This window comes from Fukomys damarensis, unplaced genomic scaffold (genome assembly GCF_012274545.1).
Source record: "Fukomys damarensis isolate Sample0158 unplaced genomic scaffold, DMR_v1.0_HiC HiC_scaffold_12, whole genome shotgun sequence".
Taxonomy (NCBI): domain Eukaryota; kingdom Metazoa; phylum Chordata; class Mammalia; order Rodentia; family Bathyergidae; genus Fukomys; species Fukomys damarensis.
The window spans coordinates 50,946,607-50,972,657 of NW_022900924.1; the positions used below are offsets into that span (position 1 = coordinate 50,946,607).

General features: G+C 42.8%; 1 protein-coding gene across 4 annotated transcripts in view; it reads right to left on the reverse strand.

Annotated features, from left to right (window-relative positions):
• St6gal1 (ST6 beta-galactoside alpha-2,6-sialyltransferase 1) overlaps positions 1-26,051 on the reverse strand; it is a 99,808-nt gene that overhangs the window by 26,772 nt on the left and 46,985 nt on the right. For 2 of the 4 annotated variants that reach the window (XM_010624149.3, XM_010624151.3), the window contains exons 2-3: positions 7,055-7,190; positions 2,829-3,475 (exon numbers count right to left, since the gene is read on the reverse strand). In XM_010624149.3, the coding sequence (XP_010622451.1) occupies positions 2,829-3,432 (604 nt within the window). In that variant the 5' untranslated portion in view covers positions 3,433-3,475; positions 7,055-7,190. Of the gene's footprint in view, positions 1-2,828; positions 3,476-7,054; positions 7,191-18,024; positions 18,120-26,051 lie in introns of those variants that run through there. The other 2 variants (XM_010624152.3, XM_010624153.3) reach the window with 2 other exon arrangements.

The following is a 26,051-nucleotide window of genomic DNA, read 5'->3' on the forward strand; positions in this document are numbered from 1 at the left end:
TCTTTTATATAAGGAAGTAAAATTTGAAATATATGTACAGTGGACCCTTGAGTTACAACTGGAACAACTTGATTTAGAACTGGAATTTTAGTTCTAACTTATGACCAGTCGAGTTATGACCCAAATGCCAGCCACCTGTGCTTCCAGATGGTCCCAGACACAGATTTAACCCTTACAGTGATCTAGAGGGAACATTACAATATCTCTTCCTGTGTGGGGTTAAGTGAGAAATCTTGGGCCAATGTCCCTCTAAGGACACTGAGATCTGTGTGTGTAAAGGAAAGAGACTAAAGGCGTGCAGAGGATCATAAGCCTTCAGTTGACCAACTTGAGTTAAAACCAGTCCTCAAAAACAAATTGAGTTCAAAAGTCAAGAGTCCACTGTATAAATGATTTTTCCAGAAACTATGGGAAGAGAGATCAGCAATGATAACTAATAAGCAGTTGCACAGTAGAGAAAGGAGAAGGGAGAAAATATATTCCTAAATATACCTTTTTATATAGTCTTAATTCTTGACCCATAGAAATCCTAAGTGGAACACAGCATAACAACTAAAATATCTATGCCAAGAATCTTCAAAACTCATTTAGTATTTTGATGGCTGTAATCATGTAATATTGCTACTGTAATTCTGAAAGACTTTTATATATGTACTGGGGCCAAATAAATCTATTAATGTTTTTAAATTTTTTAAAAATTTTTTAGGCGCCTTCTAACCTCATTTGTGAGAATATTTCCCTATTGGAGGATGGTAGTAATCTCATAAATTATCTGTATAAACCAGCTATGCTGGTACATACCTATAATCCCAGCACTATGGGAGGCTGAAGCAGGAGGGTTATAAATTCAAGCCCAGCCTGGGTAGTGACTGAGACCTTTTCTGAAAAAATAAAAAATGTTAGAGATATAGCTGGATGTGAAAGCCCTGGGTTCAATCCCCAGGACCAAAAAAAAAAAAAAAAAATTATCTGCACAATAAACCTTACTAGCAGTACAATTTGTATGACTAAATAACTTGAAACTACCTTATATTTCAATTGCTGGGAACAGGCTCAAAAAATTTCTAGTGTGGTGGGAAGTCTATGGGCCTGGCATTCTGCCTGGGCCTCAAGAAAGCCCTTCCCCAGTGGCACTGCGCCTGCCTTGCAAGTGCAAGGTCCTGAATTCAATCCCCAGTACCAAAAAAAAAAAAAAAAAAAAAAAAAAAAAGAAAGAAAGAAAGAAAGAAAAAAAGCTGTTCGCTTCCCTTTGTCCCTTTGTATTCCAACCTCTCGTTTTGTATTGTTGGCCAATTTGTGAATGAATAAAAGGAAATGAATGAGTATCTTAAAATATTTGTTAGACCAAATGCCCAGAGGATATGCCCTATAAAACATAGAACACTTGAAGTTTAACCGTAATTTTTATTATAGCTCAAGATCAAAGTCTCTCCACAGTACTTTTTGAGGTTGTAACTGCAGTGTACAGAAAAAGGTTATTTTAATTCACATTTATTTAAATCACTCAGACTTTTTAGGGAGTGCACAAAAATCAAGCTGTCATAAAAATAATTCACCAAGGGATGCTTGGCCTGCCTCAGACCTCAGCATGCTTTCAGCCACACCGACCATAACGACTGGACGGGAAGCAGGCTGAGCTAACACCTGGAACAGCCAAACACCGCCACGTTGCAGCCAAAACAAGAAAGAAAGAAGCTTAGTTTTATTCTAGATGAACAGAATCTGGTCCCGTTTCGTTTCTAGCCAAACAGAGTCCAAAAGAAAGCAAAAAGGCGTAAATCAAAGTTGGGGCAGGACTGGTCGCCTTGGAAGCTCTTATTAGTAAGCACAGCTCATTGGGGAATTAGAAAATGTGATCTCACCACTTTCCTTTCTGCTCTAGAGAATCCAGTTCTCATCTACATTTCTTTGAGAGTATGTGCTTGGTTTCAGACCATTTTTCCTGGCAGTCGCAAGAAGGAAATAAAAAGAGAGACATATGACCTCACCTGCTCTGATCCCTCCAGCCTGACGGAAGAGCAGGCCTTTTTGTGCTCTGTTTTCTTTACTGCCAGATTCATTTCATAATAATGGAAAATATATTTCTCTCAATACAAGAGAACAAAAGGCCCTTAAGCAAATCAGTAGCTCTTGGCTGGATTAGTTTACCAATATGCATAGACTACCTTTATTAGCTGCAAAGGACTTTCAGAAAAGTAAATTGATCTGTTCTGCCCAGTGACTAAAATCTTATTTGGGTCACTGATTCCTCTGAGAATCAAACTACAATGTATGAATTCTCCCCTGGAAAAATGCACCGATTACATACACCTAATCCAGGTATATTTTTGTAGGTGATTTTAAGGACTTGTGAACGCCCTGAAATTAGCTCACAACCCCTCAGTTAAGAATTCCTGCTCTAATTAATTTTTTTCAAGGGAAAAAAGTGAAAATGACACAGGTGGATAAGGCCAAAAGAGTCCCTTTTGTACCAAATAAAATAATATCAGAACCTGAAAGTGAAGTAGAAATCTATGCTTCAAGTATTTTCAAAGGTCAAGTGTAGTTTTTTGCTTTTTGATAGTGGTAGAACTTGCTTTTTCAGAGGAAATACTCTGCAGAACACCAGTACTTGAAACAGATGAAAATGAAGCTAAGTTAATTGATAAAGATGCCAGAGTCCTGGACTCCCATCCTCTCAACTATCTCTGTAGCATATCTGACTCTTCAGAAAGAAATGGGAAACACTGCTCCGCACCAGCCCCGCCGGTCCACCACGCCATACCTGGGCCCTTGACTGCGGGGGCATCAACACACCCAATCGCTTTCTGGGAGCGGAGGCAACGTACCTATTTCTTGGCCCAGTTGTGAGGACTTCAGAGATCCCGCTGATGAGACAACAGCACACCTGCGCCACGGCCCAGCCTTGGTCCTAATGTTCTCCCTGGGCAGGTAACTCTCCCATTCAGAGGTATTGAAGGGAAAATCTGTGGCTCCCACCATGGTCACGTTCACATGGTCCCGGAGGTGGCAGCGCAGAGCATCCGCACTGAATTTAACACCTGGTCCCGGCCCCTTATAGGACACTTTATACTTGTTCATGCGCAGGTAATTCTTCCGGATGTTTTGCAGCCTGGGGACAAGGTTTTTGGATGAGCTGTCTTTGTCCCACACCTGGAAGGTGGGCTGCAGTTTGGCCTTGGGTGGGACCCTGGGTCTGAGGGTCTGGGTGAGCCGGTGGGGGACCTGGGTACTGCTTGTTGCTGCAGACCGGGGACCAGACCCCGTGGTCAGTTTCTCAAGGCTCTTGAGCACCTGGAATTCCTTGGTTTGCACTTTAAGGGAACCATAGTAACTCCCTTTCTTCCTTTCCTTCCACACACAGATGACTGCAAACAGGAGAAAGACCAGGATACAGTAGCTGAACTTTTTTTTCAGGTTGGTGTGAAACATAATGAAAGCTGTGTGTAGCCCTGTTTTAAGCAGGAAAATAAACCTGCAAAAAAAAGCAAGACAAGGGGGGAAAATGAGGTAAAGAACATTTGGAAATGGCACACAGTGGGGCAATGGGCTGAGCAAATAATTTAAAGTGAGGAGGTTTGGCGTTCAGCCCTATTCTACCTCCTACCAGTTATGTAGCCTTGAGCGACTTTCAGAAAAATCCAGCCTTCATTTGTGCTGTGAGTTCCCTTCTTCCCTCCTGACTGCATAACACTTTCTGTATCTTTCCGCCATTATTTCTGTGCTCCAAATCTTAGTTTCTGGCTACCTTCGTCTTGCTCCTTTCAAGAAGCTTCACTCTGAGCTCGTGAGGTCAGGAGCCATATCTGACTCTTCATTTAGTTTCTAGAGCCTTGCACTCTCTGAGAGATGAAGGCACGCATGCTTGGAAAACTAGGATGAAAAGAAAGTGCTGATGTGTCCACATCCTGGAACCCAGACTCCCTCGAACCCCAAGTCACTTAGAATAGTCAAGGAAAGAGCCCTGGTCATGGATGCTGCCACCGATTTATGGTACCACCCTCCAAGAGTGGTGACGTCCACCTCCTGCATGACAGTAAGACCAAGCTCGGCTTCACAACCCAACATTCAGTTCTGTGCCATGTACTGCAAGAAAAGCACCCTTAAGACAGGAAGCACCCTCATCTCACCACTGAGAATAGGGACTCTTGATAGGAGAGCAGCCATGGCCAATTAAAGAAATGAAAAAATTAATTTATTAAGTACAGTAGGCATTGTTCTTGTATTTAATTTCCTGGCATAACCAGAGTCATTGTGATATGTAGCTCCAGGAAGCACCATGCACATCTCAGGCATCTCTTGAGTTGTGCAGAAGGGACCCTATCCATGAAGGTGTTATGATCTCCATTTTACCATATTAGTAACGGGAAGCTCTGAGAGGCTAATGGGCATGGCTGAGATTACAGAGATAAGGACATGGCTGCACTGAGGTTCAGATCTCCATGCACTTGATTTCATAATCGAACGCCCTTCTACTCTACAGTACCATGCAAGTTCTGGGAAATGGACTTTGTTAGCAAACAGCCTGAATAGGCCCCCTTATATCTGAGTAAAAACCTATTTTGTTATCTCAAAATTGATTGTGTAACCAAATGAAAGATAGAAGCACCGTGAACTCAAACAAGGTCCATATCTTTTGAAAAACGTTCAGTTCTTTCCTCACTCACTGGATTTATCCATGTTAATGAGTTAAAGCAATACTCCCTGGGTTCTTACCCACCCTCTAGGAGTCTTAAGGCCTTTTCCAAGAAACCTACTCCTAAGGATTTGGGAAATAAGGTAGCAGAAGTACTGGATGGAACATTCATGAAACCAGAGTTCTTATCCCCAATGTTGGTGACCATAGGCAATTGAAAATCTCTGCCCCAAAGTCTCTGTGGAGGAATTGTCCCTGCCTAGTTCAGTCATGGAGTATTGAGAAGACCAAGCAAGAGGCTGTGTCAGTAGAATTGGTACTAGGTAAGCACAAAGCCAGGGTAGGTGCTCTGAACAGAGATGGGAGAGCAGCTCCCCAGCAAAAGAGCCATGTAGCGGGTAATGTGGGGCAGGGAAGGTGGCAGAGTGGAGCCGGAGCCATGACCCTTTCACTGGATGCTGTCCATCCAAAGCTCTTCAATTAATAGACCCCAACGTCACTCTTGAAACCCAAGAGCAGCATCAACCATAGCCGTATTTCCTCCCATTCCAGAACCTAGGGACCAGTGTCTCTGAGGAAGATGGGTTCCTAGCTTGGGTGGGTAGACTTTTAGAAGTAATAAGATGTACTTAGAGAAAGGTGAATTCTGACAAGAGATCACAAAGCTGGAAATCGCGGTCTTGTGACACCATCAGGAAGCTGAGGAATTAAGTTCCCACAGAATGGGGAAAGCAACTAATCACATGATCAGATAACTCAAAAAGAACCTGAGAAGAAGCAGCATGTGAGGAGGCCCCGCTGCATGCCAGGCACTTCACCTGCAATATCTCATCGAATCACTATAGGACCGAGTGATATTTTATAAAAGGAAGAAAAAGGCTTATCAGGGTTATAGGGTTTCCCAAAGTCAACAGCTTATTAGTGCTAGAAACAGCACCTTAACCCAGTATGAGTGACTCCAGAGGTTCATAGTCTTTGAAATAAAGACAGGAGGAATCTGTGATTAGAAGCAGTGAAGATCTGGTGTTGGCCATCAGGACTCAGAAATAGGGTGCAGAGAGGCAACTTGATCTGTCAGACCACGAAAGAAAAGCCAACTTCATCATGAGCAGTGTGCCAGCCATCAGGGTGGGCACTTCTTACCACTCTGAGAGTGGTAACTAACCACAATAGTTAGGTCTGATAAGGCCCCAAAGAACCTTTGAGATAAGCAGAAAGATGTTGTGAGTTCCATTTGTTGCTGGAAAAAAAAGTTGAGATTTGGGAAATACAGGGGATTTTCAAAGTTGCACAACTGATTTGGAAATGGTAGACTTTGAACTTGACCTTTCCACATATTCGTGAAAGGAGACAACAGGGAGAGGCCTAATTCCCTGTCTCAGGAGCTGGCGCTAGTGATGGATTTTCCTGGGTTTGCAGGAACGAAGAGTTTGTGCACACATCCAGGCCCAAGCACAGTCCTGCAACTCTCAGATGGCCTGAGCCTTGAGGGGTCTGTGTCAGTCCTGGCCTGGGAGTGCTCATCTGAACCCTAAGCTCAGGGCTGGCATGGTTCCCAACACAACCTTTGCATGAGGCTCCATATGCGGCAGCCGGATGGAGTCTCCAGTTACAGGCACTGGGAGCTGCAAGACCCTCTCTCATCTCTCAAGCTGTTCAGCAAGACAGGAGGGGCCTTCATCTAAACAGTGCATCAGAGGGGCAAAGAATAACAAACTTGTCTCCACAAACGCTCCGAATTTCCTTATCACACGGGGACAATTCCTTAAGCCTCCTGCCATCTGCACCTCTGCATTCTCTGCCCTTGACCTTCAGTGAAGGTCCCCTCCACTTCATCACTATCCCTGCACCCTGCTGCTGGCAACCAGTTCTTTTTAATGTTTGTTTTCCATGCCAACTCTTCTGCTTGAGAGAAAAACGTCTCCTGGCATGGTTTATGAACTACAGGACCCCGCACAGTCCCTTGAGCAGAGTGGGTGCTCAAAAAAGAATCATTGAACCCACGTGACTGTATCAGTGTGGCCTTATAATACCATGAGGCATCTAGAAGAACACAGTAACAGCTCCTTATCACCCACAGAGACCAGGCCTTTGCTGGACCAGCAGGGAGAAAGCCTCTGTCAGAATAAGGAATGCTGCCCTGATCTAGTCATCAAGGCATGGCTGGTATCCAATGCAGCACTTGGCACATAGTAGGTGCTCATAAAAGAGCAAGTGAATGATAGAATAACTCAAATCCTACTTAGAGCAAGCCATCTACCTACCCACCCACACCTGCCCTAAAGAGCAACGATAATAAAGAAAGGAAAACCAGCAGAGTTGCAGCCAGGTATTGAGACGCTGAGACTCCTTGCCAGCACCATTTGTACTGGGGCATGGACACCTTTGCTAGCCCACACCCGTATGTGTTTCTCTTACCTGCTTCTGGCTAATCCCCCTGGAACTGCAGACCCCCCAGGTCCTCAGGAACCAGCACTGCTCTCCATAGACAGGAGGTTTGCTTTATTGTGTCTGGAGGCCAAGGCTCATTTTTCTCAGGGTGATTAAAAAACATCTGCAAAGGCCAAAAAAAAAAAAAAAAAAAGTAAGCGGATTTCTAGCAGAGTGTGGTTAAACGTTAATGACACCAATGGAGCCTCTGTCTCTGTTGTGGCATGACTCAAAAAGCCCTGAAGGCTCAGGAAAGAGTGAAGAGTTTATTACAGGTGCAATGATGTGGCTCAGTGACCAGCACAGAAAGCCTAGAAATAGATCCACGATAGATAAGAGTGTCCCAGAAAGATAAGGTGGGGACCACCAACCCACGAGGGAAGAAGGGGTGACTTATCTCTGCTTAGGAATAAGCAGCGAGTAGTTTCAAAATGAACCCCAGATTTTCAAAAAATTATTTATTTCCAAAAGATGTTTAGTGATACATGAAAGTTCAGTCAGCATATTTTTAACTGAAAAGATAGGTTCCAAAACTAAGACTATTATTCAAATTCAAACACAATTTTTAAAATATGCAGGTGTGAAAAAGAGAAAAAAGTACAAAAAGCACATCCCAAATGGTAGAATATTTCCATGTTTTGTACTTTTGTGTATATCACAAACTTTCTAAAATGTATGTTTATTACTTTTTGAGATAAAAATATGTAAATATATAACACCAAAAAGCTTAAAAATATATTTGTCAGCCCTCTTTGGTGCAATATAAAAATAGCAAGGGGAACATTTAATAGATTCAACTGCAAAGACATTCCAATTTCTACACCATGAAAAACACTATAACTATAATTTAAAAAAGGAAAACGAGTCAAAGTACAAAACAGGGTTAATACAGTAAAAGCCTCTCAAAATAAAGTTGCAGTTAACACAAAAGGCAAATCACAAAATAAAAAGCATAACTAACAAGCATATGACATTATAGCGAGTTTGTGAGAACCTCAAAGGAGGTTCTAGCTTACACTAGATACTAATTTATAGAATTTATATTGCTCAGTAACCTTCAAAATGTTCATGCTCATTGCTGGACAGATGATAATGAAATTTGTAAACATTTGAAGGAGAACTGAAAATTAGTTTAACCATTCTAGAAAGTTTTTGAGAAATGAAACTAAGAGCTTGTATCTCCACCAGGTTACCATAATACATCCAGGAAGTCACACTGCAAAAATAATTCAAAAGAAAAATAAGATTGTATGTTTCAGTTTCCTCAGGCGTAAAATGATTCCCTATCTTACATAGTTGTGGTGAAGACTGATAGAGATTGAGATAAGAATGTGAATTCTGCAATTCTATATGTGTGTTTGAAAAAGAAAAGAAAGTTTTTTTTTTAAATATAAGCTTATGGTGAAAATCCGTAAACAACTAAACTTCCAGCAACAGCTAAAGTATGGTACATCAACCTGAAAGAGTATAGACAATCGTGTGTGAATTGATGTAGTCGTGGAGAAGAAAACATTTAACATATTATAATGAAGAAAGCAAAGTAGAAAGTTATCTGTGTACACATTATTGCATCTAAAAGTTAGCTGTGTCCAAGTAACTAGAAAAAACTTATAAGTTTGAGACCTGCAGACTGATAAAGTGAAAAATTAGTTTTCACCATATCATTTTGACTTCACTGTCCTTCTTATATTAGCTGAATAAATACGGCCAGCTACTGGGAACAATACAGAAAATATCCTTCGATTCTGTGTATCATCGGAGCAACTTGAAGGCTGTCCTAGGAGATTCAACATTAAGAAGCAATATGAATATAACTGTATGAGCCAGGAGAAAAGGCTCCTTTAAAGATGAGGTTGGGCTGGACATGGTGGTACACGTCTGTAATCCCAGCACTCGGGAGGCTGAGGCAGGAGGATCACTGTGAGTTCGAGACCAGCCTGGGCTACATAGTGAGACCCTGTCTCAAAAAAACAAAAAACAAAACAAGATGAGGTCGGGGGTAGGAGAACCTCAGGTTTTCATGGCCAGGTGGCTGGCAGGTGGGCCCTGGGCTTGACTGACAGGGCAGAAGCAAGACGGGTCCTTTGTCCTTTGTCAAAAGATTCAGTGCACTCCTTAACAATGCAGAAGAGAACTGGTGTAGGGGGCAAGCTCCCAGGAAAATCAAGAAATGACTCTGAGAGCTCTCGTTCTGTGGCAGCGGGGTTTATGCAGGCGTTTGTATTATTGATTGCTGTCTGCCTCATTCCACCAGTATTATAATTTCCGTAAATAGGAACCTTGTCAGCCTGCTTCGCTAATATCACCGGTGATCGTCTCCAGATCCTGGGTGAGTGCTGAGCATGGAACAGGTGCTCAGTAAGTTCCTGCTGTACGAAGCAGCTCTTCTCAGAGCTCTGCTTATTTCAGGCATCACTGATGAAAGACTTTTTTAGCTCCCCAGAGAGAACACTGAGGGGTCATACAACCCCTGGATGACACTGCTTCCCTGTGGATGATGATTCACACCCATCTCCTCATGCTGGGTTGTGAGACTTCCATTTGAGATCTGCCCACAGATATCAGAAGAGTTCATAGACCTGAGCTCATTCTTTCTCGTGTCATCTACACCTGCTGGAAAGACCTGCCTTCTAAGAAGATAAAAATCACAACCAATCCTGATTTCCAAAAATTCAGCTGGTTAAAATACACATGGTGCAACTGTCTACCAGATCTATTGTAGATAATGAAGGCCTCCCAGAAATAGTTACTGCTGCTGGAAGAAGCAGCATTCATGACCTTGAGCCAGCTACAGAAGTGAGGATAGAACCCTCAACTCTAGTTGACAAACTAGCAATCACAACAATAACTACCATGCTGTGTGCTCATACCAATTATAGCTTAGGGGTAAGAGCACAAGCTTTGGCATGATCCAAAAATCAACACACAAAAATCTGTAGAGCTCCCCCTACACAATAATGAAGCTAAAAGAAAGGAATTAGGAAAACAATACCTAACATTCACAGTAGCTTCAAGAAAAATACTGTTCATAGGAATTAACCTAACAAAAGAAGTGAAAGACCTCTATAATGAAAACTATTGTACTCTTAAAATGGAGATCAAAGAGGATATCATAAAATGGAAAGATAGCCCGTTCCTGGATAGGCAGAACCAATATTGTCACACTACCAAATGTGGTCACACTACCAAAACTGATGTATGGATTTAATACAATCCCAATCGAAATACCAACATCGTTCCTGACAGAACTAGAAAAACAATCCTAAAATTCATGTAGAATCAGAAGAGACCCAGAATAGCAAAAACAATCCTGGGTAACGAGCAAAGCAGGAGGCATTAAATCCCTGGATTTCAAGTTATATTAAAAAGCTACAGTGATTAAAAACAGCATGTCCTGGCACAGAAACACAATGGGGACTAATAAACTGCAGAAAAACAGAAACTTCAGGCACATTCAGTCATCTGATCTTTGAAAACGAGGCCGAAAAACATAGGCTGGAGGAAAGATATCCTCTTCAGCAAATGATGCGGCAAAAACTGGCTATAAAAATCCGTAAGACTGAATCTAAACCAGTATCTCTTGCCGTGTACTAAAACATAATACGGATCAAAGATCTAAATGTTAAAACAGAAACACTGAATCTACTGGAAGGTGAAACACGTAAAATTCTTGAAGATACAGGTACAGGCAAGGACTTTCGGAGTAAACCCCAACTGTACAAGAAATAACACCAAGAATCAACAAACAGAGGGCCAGAGATTTAGCTCAGTGGTTCCGCCGCCTGCCTCACAAGAATCAACAAACAGGATTATTACCAGATTAAAAAGCTTCAGCAAGCACAACAAAGAAAATAGAGTGAAGAGACATCCCACAACATGGGGGAAAAAATTTGCCAGCTATCCCTCAGAGGACTAAAAACTACAATACATAAAAAGCTCAATAAATCAGACCCTCAAAATAAAGAATTCAATTAAAACATGGGCAACTGAAATGAACAGACACTTCTCGGAAGAAGTATGAGGGGCCAATAAAGTCATGAAAAGATGTTGAACATCTCTGGCCCATCAGAGAAATGCAAATTAAAACAACACTGAGCTTCTATCTTCAGTCTAGGAAGAAGAGCTATCATCAATAAATTATTAATAAGTGCTGATGAGACTGCGAGAAGAGAGGAACCTTCTGTGTGTGGGTAGGAATATAAACTTGTACAACCATCGTGGAAATCAATACAGAAATTCCTTTAAAAAACTAAAAGAAATTCCACTTTATCCTTTTCTCCTATGTATTTTCTGTCCCCAAAGAGTTATGACACTGTGTTACAATGATATGATACAGGCACACCCATGTTCACAGCAGCACAACTCAGAACAGCTAAATCTTGGAAGCTGCCTATGCATCCGTCAACAGATGAGTTAAGGAAAACGCAGTATTTATACACAATGGAGTGCTACTCTGCCAGAAAGATAACCGTGAGTCATCTGTAGGAAAACAGGTGTACCTGAGACAACGTGTTAGTAATGTCAAGTATAACACTATTGATTAATAAATTAATAAGTCAAACAGACAAGCTTAAATATCACAGGGTTCCTCTTATTTGAGAAACAAAGTATAAATAATTTAAAGAGCAAAACAAAAGACAGATAATAGGAGATAGGGAGATAAAGGTTTTGTAAATGGAAGAGGATCAAAACATGGGAGGACAGGGGAGGGAGAGTAGGGGAAAGAAGGTAAACGGCCCAACTGCCCGTTAACTGGAGACTGGATTAAGAAGATGTGAGGTTTTTTTTAATATAAAATGGAGTACTGCTCAGCCATAAAGAATGAGAAACTAGAGACATTCCTAGCCAGGTGCATGTACATTGAAACCATACTCTTAAGTGAAAGTATTAAGACACACGTGTGTAAATACTGAATAGTTTCTCTGGTGTGAAAAAGTAATTCAATAAGGATCAAAATGTATAATTGATATCATGTGATAGGAAGAAAAGATCTAAAAGAACAGGAAGTGGGCAGGGTAAGGGAAAGGGAAAAAAGGAAAAGAAAAATATGTGAAAAGGAAAAACAGAAACAATGTCTTTGTAACAGGGAAGGGTGGAAGGGGTGAAGGGAGGGCTGGGGAATGGGGAAGAATACGAACCAAGATCTGCCATGTGAAGGTACAAGATCCCAGTGATGACTGTAACTATCTTATACACCTAAAATGTACCAATGAACTTAATAAAAAAGAGTAAGAGAATCAAGCTATGATACATATGTGTACCAGCTTCCCACCATAAATGTAACTGTTATGCACTACAAATGGGGACTAATAAAAAAAGTGTAAAGCTTTGGCATCAGACTAATCTGCCTGTCACCAGTTTCAAGATTTTGGGTTACTTTATCCCCAAGACTCAGCAAATTTACCTGTAAAGTGGAAATAATCAAAGATCCTATCTCACAGGCATATTTACAAAATAAAGTAAGATAATCCACCTATGGGGCTTCCAGCAGTGCCCATGACAAGTATCACAAACATCACTGAATCTGCACTTTGCTTTCCCCTACTCTACAGATGCCACTACTATCCCCAAGATAGGGAAACTGATGCAGGGAGGTTAGGTAATCTGCCCAAAGCAACTCAGCGGCACTTAAAATATCCCAGGCTCTTACATGCCTTTTCGGCAATGCCTATGAAGTTCCTTTGCGTGGATGTTCTTTCCTCCCATGTCGACATGGGTCACACCTACTGGCCTCCAACACACCTTCAATCCCCCTTGACTCTGAAGCCTTCCTTGGCCTCACAGGGATCAACATGACCCCACTGTGCCTGTTCAGGCTTTCATCAAACTATGTGATACTCATCTGGCTACAGACCTATCCCAAACGTATTGACAGCTCCTTCCTTTAAGACATCTCTGGTCTCCTGCACCTGTAGCCAGTCTCTGGACAACAACTACCAAACGTTCAGTGGTGTTTGAATAGAAAAATGAAACTAACTCTGCCACAGTCTTTCCCCCTCCCTCCTCACTACCTTTGACTGCCACATGCCGATCCTGTAATTGCACTGCGATGTCCTTTAGAACACTGTCATGCGGATGTTCTGCTCATCTGTCAGACCCACTGAATGATAGGGAAATTACCACCTACCCAGGTCACACATGGCTGTGCAAGCAGCTATACCCCTTAGACTCCTGAAATAGGGGAAAATCAACTTTCCTACAAAAATAAATCCACGGCTTAAGCTCTGCTCCCTGGAGTTACAGACTCAGACTGAGGACAGCTCATGTTTGTTTAGCACCTGCTGTGTCAAGGTCAGTGGGAAGAGCTTTATGTGCATCGAACGTATTTCATTCTTGTGGCAACCCTGTGTAGACCACACCACCTATGACTGTCCCACCTTGCTCACTGTGGTCACCTTTCCTTCAGCCAAGATACACCTCTTCATTCTTTGAATAGTTTATCTCCTTTCTCACTTCGACTTTGCCCACCACTATTTCTGTCACAACTCTTAGCAACACTCATATCCACCTACAGGGTATTCTAGTTCCCTAGATGTGCAGTTCTTTGATCTCTACCCCCACAATTGCAATTCCAGTCACTCACTCTCAGAATCATAGTTCTCTGGTCTTGTTATTTCTAACAAATTGTGCCGCCTCTGAATTTCAGTATCAGACACCAACTCTCCAGTCATCACCCTTGTCTTTGTAGCTTATCCCAACCAGTAGCCCAACTTCAAGACTCTTCTATGGCTCATCCTACCACTTTCTGTCCACTTCTGTCTTCCTCTTTCCTCATGTCCTCACTTCCCTTTCCACCCACCTTAAAGCCCACGGTCCATCTATTGCTGTGTCTCTTCATATACAGCGGCCTAAAACCCAATCCTCTGTCCAACCTCTGTCCTCTTCCACACCTACAACCATACAATTGAACTTGGCTCCAAAATACTCACACAACAGTATCTGCTGATTTCACTTCACAGTACTGATCACTAACTGCCTGCAGGTCTTTAGTGCTTCCCAACAATAACCTGCTACTTTTCCAGTGGATGTATTCTCTGCCATCCTTTCAGAGTTCAGTTTGACCTCCATCTGTCCATTCTCACTCTCTCTTGATAGACTGGCTACTTTGTTCATGGAGAAAAATGGAACCAAAGTAGAACTTCTTCCAGCCCCCTACCTCAAGCTACGTTACCCACATTTATACTATATTTCTCTTGTTTTCATAGATGAACTGGCTGTGTCCAATACTGCAATGACCAACACTTATCCACTAGATCTTATACAAGCTTCTCTACTTATGAAAATTATTTCATGAATTCTCCTTTTTCCTTCTGCATTATAGGTATCTCTTTCTCAAAGGTCAATTCTATCAAAAAACTAAAAACACCTTTCACGATTCAGGCACCTCCCTCCTTAGCCTCAGAATTGCTAACAATGAGATACCGTGATAGCCTGTACCTTCCAATGTGAGGCAACATGAAGCAGACAGACAGCACCACCGAGGAAAAATCTTGCCTCAGGTGGATATAATCAAGTCTTCATACACAATTCCAGTTTTCAGGAAACACAGAATAAAGAAGAACAAGTTAGATGACACAGTCAGGAAGCTCTCAGACAAATTCAGAAAGGGCTTTCTAGAGGACAATCGATTGGTTTCGTGAACAAGTCAGGGGGCATGAAAACCAAAAAGTTTAAAAGAAATAGCACTAATATGAGATACAGACCTTACTTGAACCTTAATTTGAACAAAACATCTTTGGAGAGAAATGAAATTTGAATATACCATTGGGTATTATACAATATAATTAATCATAATTTCATTAGGTATAATAATAGTACTATGGTTATGTAAAAAAATTGTAAGACATGAAATCAATCTATTTTAAAATACTTTAGCAAAATAATAGATAAAGCAAATACAAAAAGTGCAGTGCTGTTTTTTCAGACGTATTTATATACAGCTATGTGAGGAACAAAAGTGATTTACAAACTTCTTCTCAACCAACACCAATGTTTAGGAGTAGAGACAGTTTAAAAGAGCTTAAAGAAAAATGTTACAACAAACAATTTCTGTATTACTGAAGGCATTAACTAAAAAATGCCTGACTTTACAAAAGTTTACATATGAAGGCACTGTATGAGTTCTAAATAACATCTCTCTGACCCTTCCCCTAAATCTTTCAATTCATTTCACTTTCTAGCTCAAGGCTTATTTCTCTGAAATCAAACTCTCTGCAGTAAAACTCATTGAAAGACTGTCCATAGTTGCTGTTTCCAATCCCAGTCTCCTGATTCGCACTTAAGCTCACTCCCGTCAGGCCTCCCCTATCTCAATGAACTTGTGCATGTCAGTTTCACCAAAGACTCCATGCTGCTGATCGGGCGGTCAGTGCTTGGCCTTCTTGTCACCAGCCATCACCAGTATTTTACACAGTTGACCATTTCTTCCTCCTTGATGCATACTCTTTACTTGGCTTCCAAAACCTACACTTTGGGTTTTCCTCCATGTTACTGGTCAGTCCCTGTGGTTAGTTCATCCTCGTCTTCCCTTAGCTGTGCACTGAAATACCCAAGGTTCTGCACTGTAATTTATCTGCATCTGTTCTCAACTTATCCTATCTGTGGTCTGGTCCTTCTCTATCCAGCCTGCAGTCTGCACTCAATACACATACATCGAAGCACCCGAAAATGAGTTCAGAAAGCAGGTTCTATCCATCAGTTTCTAGAGAAAGACGGAGGGAGGAAAGAAATGCGGGAGGGAAGTGGGTGGCAATGGGAGAGCTGGAATGAAATACTGCACTTGCTTCACAAGTACTTACCCTCTCATCTGTTAGCTTAGAGAGAAAGCAACATTGCAAAGAACAATGAGTCTCAGACTTAGCACATCCAAATTATTAACATTGCTTGCTGAAACACAGGTTTCTGAATCCTGTCTCAATTATTCTGATCCAAGTAGTCCATAGCAGGGCTGAGTGATCATCACTGAACAAGACTCCCAGGGGCTGATGGGAGTGCTCATTCTACACGCACCAGGCTCACAAACAGCAGCGTGGGGCGGTGTCACTCAAAGCGAGACCTGCAGGTGCGTGCCGATCTGAGAAAGCCTTTCAAGTTCCAAGGTGAGAAAAGTTAAGAAACGGGATGTAAGCAACTTCTATACTAATTTGCTAGAGTATGTGTATGCCTTCAAACGTAATACTAACCATACACAGGGCTTATATTTTGAGTGCCGTTTTTCTATTTAATATTCTATCATCCATTTTATTTACAGTTTACAACACCATTTATGTGTGAGAAATTGTTCCTTACCACCAATACTCTGAGACACCATGGCTTTGCAAAAAAAAAAAAAAAAAAATAAAAAAAAAAAAAAAAAAAAAAAAAAAAAAAAAAAAAACAGCTCACTGGGGCTTTCAGCTAAAAAACCCACATGCAAATCCTGATTTTTCTACCTATCGATTTATGATCTTAAGCCAATTAATCACCTTCTATAATCAACATCTGCAAGAGAAAATAACAACAAGTAAAAGTTTGCCTCTACAAGATGTGGTAATAATTTAATGGCAAATTTTATCACTTCATTTGAGCTAACAGTTGCTGAGCATTTACCATGCACTGAAGCTCTTGAGTTGTGGTAAAGCTCTCTTCATTCCTGCAGCAACAACAGTGGCTAAGACTCTGGTGAGATTCATGCTTCTCAGAGTCTCCAAAGAAATTATTAGCTCAAGCTATTGGGCTCCAATGTCCCAGCTCTTAGCCACTGAGTTCTACCTTGAGACCACAATATTAAATGAAATAAGACAGACATGGGAAGTTAAATATTGCACGATTTCTTTTATATGAAAAACCCAAAATGCAAATAAATAAAAGAGTAAAGTAAACAGATGGTAGGAACCAAGAAAAGTAGACTTGTTGGAGATGGAGAAAAGGATACGGGGTGGCGAAGAAAGAGAAGGAGGTGAGAAAAGTCCTGAAAGAGTTAAGGACATCATATTACAGTGGTCCCTGCACACCCATGTTTATAGCAGCACAATTCATAACAGCTAAATCTTGGAAGCAGCCTATATGTCCATCAACTGATGAATAGATAAGGAAAATATGGTATTTACACAATAGAGTACTACGCTGCCATAAAGCAAGATAAACTTGAGTCATTTATAGGACAACAAATACACTGCACAACCAGAACGTTAAGTGAAATAAACCAGCCACACAAGCTTAGCTTTCTCGTGATTTCTCTTATATGAGAAACCAAAGTATAAATAAAGAGCAAAATGAAAGACAACAGGAAGCAAGGAGATAGATCTTTCTTAAAGGGGAAGGGGCTCAAGAGAAGGAGGGAGGGAAAAGGGATGAAAAAAAGCAATTAAGATGTGTTATGTACATGTACCAATTCCACACAGGGAATATAAACATCAGGTACTGCAAACATATACGAATAAAAAATGATCCAAATATGTCCCTAAAATGAATTCCCTAAGATGAGGACAGAAACGGGGGGACGGGGGGAGAAAAGGAAAGACAGAGTGAGGAAAGGATCAAAAATGGGGATTTAGCTCAGTGGCACCGCACCTGCCTCACAAGCGCAAGGTCCTAAGTTCGATCTCCAGTATCAAAAAAAAAAAAAAAGGGATCAAGATACACTGCATACTCGTTCCAATTCCCAAAAGTGAATCTAAACATCCACTTGTGAAACGAAATCTGATGCTACTCAAAAGAGCACCAAAGATCAGAAACATGACAAACAACAGGAAGTGATTTGCAGCTGGTGAGTGTGAGAGTTGAGATGAAGAAGCCATGAGCAGTTTCCACTCTGAGACGCTGCTGCGGGTAAATGTCTTCTTGAGGGCGCGTTTAACTGAGGGGCAAGGGGTGGGAAAGGGGAGGGTTCTCCCCACCAGATCAAAGTGCTAGGAAGGGGCTTTCCTTCCTGCCGGACCTAGCTGTTCCCGACTCAGGGTACAAAAGGGGTCTCTTACCAGAGATTGGATCTTTTCCTAATCGAGCAGGCGCTGACGGAAAAGGGAAGGAAGTCCTCAGAAACACCTAAGCATTCTGCCAGAGGTTTCCTAAGAATCCAGAAAGCACACGTGATGGAGGGTGCTGTGTCCTCTCCACCTATAGGCGTTGGCTCCTGGCCACAGCCAGCCACCTCGAGCTCATAAAGCGAAAAGGAAGTTGCCAGCTATGTGCTTCTGCCTTCGACCTCGGGCACCACAGACAAACAAGTGCATGTCTGCAGAAGTATTTGCATTTCTGTTTGACAGGTGCCTGACAAAAAAAGTGGCCCCTTTATGCTCCACTACTTTCCTTCTACACAATTCTCACTCCCCATCACAGGCAGCAGAAGCGCCAGCCCCAGCAGGATCTCCCCCAGTCTCACCACACTAAATACCAATCTACCCTCGCTTCGTAAACCAAGAACAAGAAGAGGAGGAAGGAGCCTATAAAGGGTTGCAAAAAAAAAAAAAAAAAAAAAAAAAAACAAAACCCCTCCCAGGCAATGCACTATGTTATATCACATCCCTACACTACACAGAAAAATCAAAAAAAGAAACGAGGCCTGCCTCCACCTCAGGAAGAAGAACTACTCGACTTCCTCCTGATTGCATTCTTTTTCCTGGAGCACTTCAAAACAAATGTCAGATTTCATATTCGCCCCCTCCACTAGCTCTTTTCAACCGGGGTTCCATGAGATAATTAAGCCCTAATGCCCTAAGACTCTCATCCACCCATCGCATGGAATTAGCTTACTCCCCAGAATCTTAGCTTTGTGCCATCCTTGGGAGAACTGAAGACACGGGCCCTCAAATAATTTTCTACAGAGTTTAATTCTCCAGATTCTTTGAGAGACTATATCAGTCTATACATAACCATTATCTATGGCCACAAGGCAAGTAAAGCCTAAAAGCCAATCTGCTCACAAATTTTTGCTAACCCTCTCAAGTATATCATTCATGGGGCCAAGGAATGAGCTCAGTGGTGCCACCACCTGCCTCACAAGCGCAAGGACCGGAGTTCTATCCCCAGTACCAAAAAAAAAAAAAAAAAAAAAAAAAAAAAAAAAAAATCAAACAAGTATACCATTTACTCTCCATTGCTCAAATGAGGACCTAAACAAGTTTGGCATAGTTTGGAAGACAAGACACCTTCACCTCTCTGATCTCCAGCCACTCCCCACTGCATTATTCCTTTTTCTCTTTCATTGGGGTAACGGTGGTGTCATCTGACTTCTGGAATGTGCCAGGCTCTGCATCTACTCCTCTGCTCTGAGTCCTGCAAACCGAGTGTCAGATTTAGGCTGGTTGAGATTGAGTCATTTCAAGTTCAGTGGCTCTCCTAGGTTGTTGGGCTGTGTTGTTTTAATATCTAAGCAGATCTAAGCCCAATAGTGTAAGGGCTTTGGGAGAAGGAAAAATGAATCGGGAGGACTGAACCCTTCTATTTTGCAGTGATCCCAAAGCCTGCAGGAAAACTATACCAATACTCATAATAGGTTCAATCATCCAGCAAACGCTCACTGTCTCCTGTGAGCCAGACTGCAGACAAGGCGGTGGAGAAACCAGGCAGAAATCCCTGACCAGCACTTGCCCTCCAGCAAGGAGATGAAGAGTCAAACAAAATACAAATGTACACGGGGCTTTGGAAGGGGATGACTGCTACAGGCGAGAGGAGCCCAAGAATGGAGGCAGGCGGCACGGGTGGGGTGGGGAGGAGAGGGAGGTTTAAACTGGATCCTCAGAGAAAGCGCAGGGAGAGGGGATCTGAGAAAAGACTGGAGGGCAGTGGGGGAAGGGGCAGGCAGCTCTCCGAGGGAGAGTGCCAGCAGGACGGAAAAGTAAAGTTCCTAGGCAGGTGGCCTGGCCCGCATCCAACCCAGCACTAAGGCCTGGAGCAGAGTGGGGAAGGAGGAGGGTAGTGGGAGAGACATTAACGGCCAAATCGCCTAGGGCTTTCGATAGGGTAAAAGTTTGGCTTTCATCTACATCTCTCGAGTGACCAGTGACGTGGAACATTTTTTCATATATCTATTTGATGCTTTTACTTCTTTGTCTGAGAAATGTCTGTTCATTTCAGATGCCCATTTTTGAATCGGATCTTTATAGTTGGGGGGCCTGATTTTTTTGAGTTCTTTATATATTCTAGATACTAGTCCTTTGTCTGAGGAGCAGATGAAAACAACACTGAGATTCCACCTCACCCCAGAAAGAATGGCTGCTATAAAGACATCAACCAATAACAAATGCTGGTGTGGTTGTGGGGAGAAAGGAACCTTTCTCCATTGTTGGTGGGAGTGCAGACTGGTGCAACCACTATGGAAATCAATATAGAGATACCTCAAAGAACTAGGATTAGAGGTTCCATTGGAACCAGCCATCCCTCTGCTGGGTATCTTTCCAAAATAATTAAAAGTATCATATAACAGTGATATATGCACACCTATGTTTATAGCAGCACAGTTTGCAATAGCTAAAACTTGGAAACAAACCATTTGCTCATCATTTGGAGACTGGATAATGAAGAAATGGTTTTTCTATAAAATGGAATAGCACTCAGCCATAAAGAGTGAGAAATTAGTCATTCATAGGCAAATGGATACATATTGAGGACATACTCTTAAGTGAAATAAGTCACACGTGTAAATACTGAATAGTTTCTCTGGTATGAAAAATTATAATAGTGAAAGATCCTAATGGCATAACTGACAATGTGAAATAGGAAGAAAAGGGCTAAAGGTGTCGGGAAGGTGGGAAGGGTAAGGGAAAAGAAAAAAATATGAGAAAATGCAAAAATGGAAATAAAGTTTTTGTAAATAGGGAAGGGAGGAGGGCAGGGGTATGGGGAAAAATGACAACCAAGATCTGTCAAGTGAGGGTACAAGATCCCAATGATGAATGTAACTGTACTGTACACCTAAAATGTACCAATAAACTCAATGAGAGAAAAAAAGTTTGGCTTTCCCTCTACGTAAGAGTTGGCTGACAAAGTGTGAAAGGAATCCATCATCAGGCTGCTGCTGTGACCCAAAGCAAGTTGGGGGAGGCTTTCAAGAGGTTTTTCAATAATCCAGCCAAGAAGAACTCACAGTCCCTTCCATCTACTGAGCTCTGAGGGTGCTAGCATTCTGTGTTTCCGTATTATCCTGACTATCACCCTGGGAGCTGGGGCACTGGCATCCTTTTCTGTAAATGAAGAAACTGAAGTTCAGAGAGTTTAAATCATTTGCTCAAAGTGTCACCATAAGAGATCGGACTGGAGTGTTAGATTATTCTGACTCCCGGACTGGCTGTGCTGTCTAGCATGTCCCCCTACACAGGCCCCTCAGGGGGCTACCTAGTCAACTACAGCTGCTGGCCACCATTCTGTTCTTCTGGTTACACCTATTCTCCTGCCCTGGTCTTCATCCTCACCATCACCTGGACCTCAGCACCCAAGCCTTCTGCTCCTGGAGTCACTGACACAGAGGGCTCTCTCCCCAGCCAGAGTGCCTCCCAGAAGCAGTCTGTATTCCTGGCCCCAAAAAACTCTGACTCTGAAGTCTTAACTTGTGCCTCTGAGCTGCCACTTGATCCTGTAAGGACTCCTTTTTCCATCTTCTCACGTCAGGCACTTGCCAAACACTTGCTTCTTCCACCAGACGGGAGGATATTTTCCAGCAATTGCACATGCACATAACCCCCACATCTAGGAGGGATCATTTCACTGAGTATCAGCTATAAAAGGTGAGCAAAAATAAAGTTTGTCACTTCTGAGTCAAAGAAGTGAGTCTGCAGTCCAATCACTGTTACTCTGCCTAGCTTGTTGTAGTAACCGGCATTACACTAATACAGCTACACAGTGCAGACTTCCTGAACGTTTGCTTCTGGTCTGAGAACATCAACTGAATTCTCAGCTATAGATTTTTCATCTTTTTTCATCCCAACATTTCACTAGCACTGTGAAATAATAAATGCTCCTTTTAACGTAATCAAAGCCAACAGTTCCTAAACCCAGTACCTCTTGTAGTTTGCTTCCCTCTGACATGATTCCCAGATTTTAAATGATGTTGTTGGGTAAGAATTTCACTTCTCATGTATTATCTGATGAACAAAGACACTGCTGCTAATAAGAGGTCAGATCAGAATGAGACTGTCATTGTTACCAAATCCGTTCTTAAATTCAGCCTGATACACAGCAACCTGTTTCTTTGGCTGTGCAGATTTACTGCAGCAAATGAGTCTCTAGAGACCATGGGCCAGAAATTCGGTTCTCACTGATTACCCTATTTTAATCATAACTTCTGATCCCAGCAATAAATAATTCTTGTTCAGCATACCTCCAGGAAAAAAAAAAAAAAACAAAACAGGTTCTATTGGTGGCTGGGTACAGGTGAATGCTTAGAAAAATTACCCCCAACAACCCCCAACTAGGCAAAATTAAATCATTCAACCTTAAAAAGAATCCGGCTAGAAGTGCTTAGCAATCAGTAGAACAGCAATGTAAAACCAGAGTTTTACTGATTGCCAGACCAGATTCAAGCCTCGCTCCCCAGGTCAGCACTCAGTCTGAAAATGCACAGTAACATCTACATCCAAAAGATGACTTCCCTTAAAAGACAGCAGAGCTGTTACAAGCAGGTCGGGTAATTACACCACCCAGAATTCTCACATGCTGAATCGTGAAGGAGGGCTGACCGGCCACAAAAGAGAGAAAGCTTTCCCCTGAAAAACTGAAAACTCAGAAATTTCTCCCACATCCTGCTGACAAATGTCTCATGATCTAAGTATTTCTCCTGGAACAGCAGGTTGACTGTGTCTTTGTGTCTGTTAATGTTATCTTGAACATCATTTCCTGCAAGACTCCAGGACTAGCAGTTGCAGTTGCACCGGGGCTGTTTTTCCTTTCTATGGTGGTTTACCCATCTGGGTAGGAGGAAAGTCAGAGCCAGTGTTTCCTGACATTTCCCAAATGTCAGAATCACTGAAGGGCAACTCCCCTTCCTTCAAGTCTCCAGGGTAACAACTGTTTACTTCTCCTTTTAGCAAACTGATGTCTTTGCTAGGATCAGGTCAAGGCCAAATGGGCCACCGTGCAAAGAGAAAGGGGGAAGCATTCAGGCTCGACAGGAGCCAACCCCTTAGAAGGCACACTCCAGCTGGGACCCATAGGCAGGGGACCCTGTGTCCTCCACGTGTCAGGAAGGGACAGAACTGTCTGCTTGTGAACTGTGGCTTCCAAAGAGCTCAAACAGTTCACGTTAAAAAAAAAAAAAAAGTTTAGGGGCTAGGGATTTAGCTCAGTGGTTCTACCGCCTACCTCACTAGCACAAGGACCCGAGTTCGATCTCTGATACCAAAAAAAAAAGTTTACTCAGTGATGAATTTCTTTTAATAGATCCCAAAATCCCTATAGCTCTTTATTGATGGGATACATAAAGGATAGAAATCATTTAAATTTTCACTTTTGGTAGAAGAGGAAAATGTGCGCATGAGTTCCTCACCTACCAAAAGTCTCACCTGGGGCTGTTACATCGAACAAGTGAGATAGCGGGGGTAATCATGATGCGGCACTGACTGGAGAAATTGCTCCGACACATCCACAAGAAGAGCCTGCTCTTCCTTATCTCATACAGGAAAGCGACACCGAGAGAGGTGGGACTCCCCAGGAATGTCTGGCCCATGAAGCCAATGCGAGCCCCTCCCCATTACCCAACAAGAAGTCACCAAAATAGCTCCAACACTTGCATGCTGACCCAGTAACAGAATATGACTAACGAGAACTCTGACTAACAGGGGCGGCAGGCGAGCTCAGCAGTCACAAGGAAGCCTGCTATGGCCCCCACAGCACCCCTTCTCTGGCCCCACAAAGAAGTGACCTACAAACAAGCCACCACTTTCAGACATCTATATGTGCCAGGCACCTCTGCAACCCGCAAACCATCCCCGTAAGGCAGGTCATTGTTGAACTTATTTTATAAGCGAAGGAGGCTCAGAGGGATTTGCTGACCATGGCCCCAGTGCAGACCCCTGCAGAGCCAGGGCTCTGTCAGATCTGACTCAGGGCTCACTGGCAGGCCGACCCAGGTACCAGCCCCCTGTCTGCCAAAGTGATGAGCAACAGCACTGGGGTGGACAGAGTCCCCCAGACAGGGCCCGCCTGGAAGGCAGACGTTGGATTTCATTTGCATCATATTTTGGAGTCTAACAAACATGGTTTTGGATCCTGCCTTTATTATTCAGTCACTGTGAGATCTTAGGCAAATGGCACAAACACCCAAGGCTTCCGTTGCCTCTCTGGTGAGAGCTATGCCTGTAGTAAGTGGTAGTTGTGCATCTGGACCTTACAGGAAGAGATGCCCTCATTTCTGAGAGGATGAGATGCCTTTCTGGGAGTGTCGTGAATCAATATTTGTCTTTGGCTTAACCCAGGATCCTGATGTTTATCTCAACAAAACCAATATTTGCCACTCTCAGTGTTAACCATTCCAAACACTGCTTACCCTCAAAGAGAATAGGACTGTGGGATCCCCAGGAGAGCCAGACAAGAGGGTGTTGCTAAAACAAACAGAGAAATGACCCAGCAGAAAAAGCCAGGCACGGATATAAGGTCTCCTTGTTCTCACTGGTGTCCTTTGGAAAGTCACTGACCCTGAGTTTCTGTTTCCTCAAGAGAAAAGGAAAACAATTCCTATTTCAAAATCAAGCATGGCCAGGGATTTAGCTCAGTGGTTCCACCGCCTGTCTCACAAGCACTAGGACCTGAGTTCAATCCCTGGTACAAAAAAACAAAAAAAAACCCCAAGCATGGGGGTGTGTGTCTATTGTCCCAGCTGCAGCCCAGAAGGATGAAGCAAGACAATTGCTCCAGCCCAGAAGTTGATGGACAGCCTAGCAAGGCTGTCGCAAAATAAAAGTAATTCCTGTGTCACAGAGTCACGGTAACCCACAAGTGAAATAATAGGTGAGAAAGAGCTTTGAAACTTTACAGACAAAAGTCTATGCTATTTTACATTTATTCAAGACAATGTTGTTATTTCAACACTTCTATAAAGCCATAGGAAGCAAAGTTTGTAGATAAAACATGGTTTCATTTTAAAGAGGAAAAAGACACATTCACTGTTTGAGAAACTCTTTCTTGGGACACTCAGTTTCCAATCATGAACAGAGGTGAAATCATTTCTATGTGATCAGGAAGAAATAGTGACACTGTTAACCTGCTCCAAGTTGGCACATGGCCCTTGGCAGCCTCCTGGTGGAGAGGTGCTGTTCTCTTTTCCACAGAGTGGGGGCGCTCTACCCACCCAAGACACAAGAAACTGGTGGACCCAACTCCTCCCAGAAAAACCTACCAAATCTTCTCTGTATTTTCCCTGGATTTAGAGAATCAGCCAGACTCCCCCTCCTCCCACCTCCACTGCTGCACTTGAATGAGCCTGGGGAGGAAACAGGGACTCAGCAAAGTGGTCCCAGAGCTTGGGACCAAAGCCGGGCAGGCAGCAGTGAGGCCAGGCTTTTGGCCTTGATTTTCAGAGAATTCCTCATCCAAGCACCTCAGCCTGGGTGTCCCGGGCCCACCTGTGAGCCAGGGCCCAGATGGCCTGTTCACTTTGGCGTTTATAGAACTTCCTGGGTGTCCACCAGCCCCCTCCAAGCAAAATGCAGTAAACAGAGAAAAAAAACACTTTCAGTTCTCTCTTGAACTGCAAAGCAGGCATGTTATTTAGAGGAACAGTCCCTTTGTGTTTCAGCTGTTCTCAGTGTTCGGGCGGGTGGGTGTGTCAAGATGTCCAGCTTTGAGAGAGAGTGAAGTGGGAAGAGGGTACGGGGGTTGGGAAAAGGCCGATGAATTGAAACAAGGACCGCGGTTTAGGCAAGCTGCCCTGGAAAGATGATGTCCCCAGGTCTGAGTCGGACTCTGGAGAGTACGTGAGACACTGTCAAAGGACCCACCTGAAGTTCATCCCCCTCTTCCAACCCAAGCAAAGCAAGGTTCATCGCCACTGAATGCTATAAACACCATTAGCCAT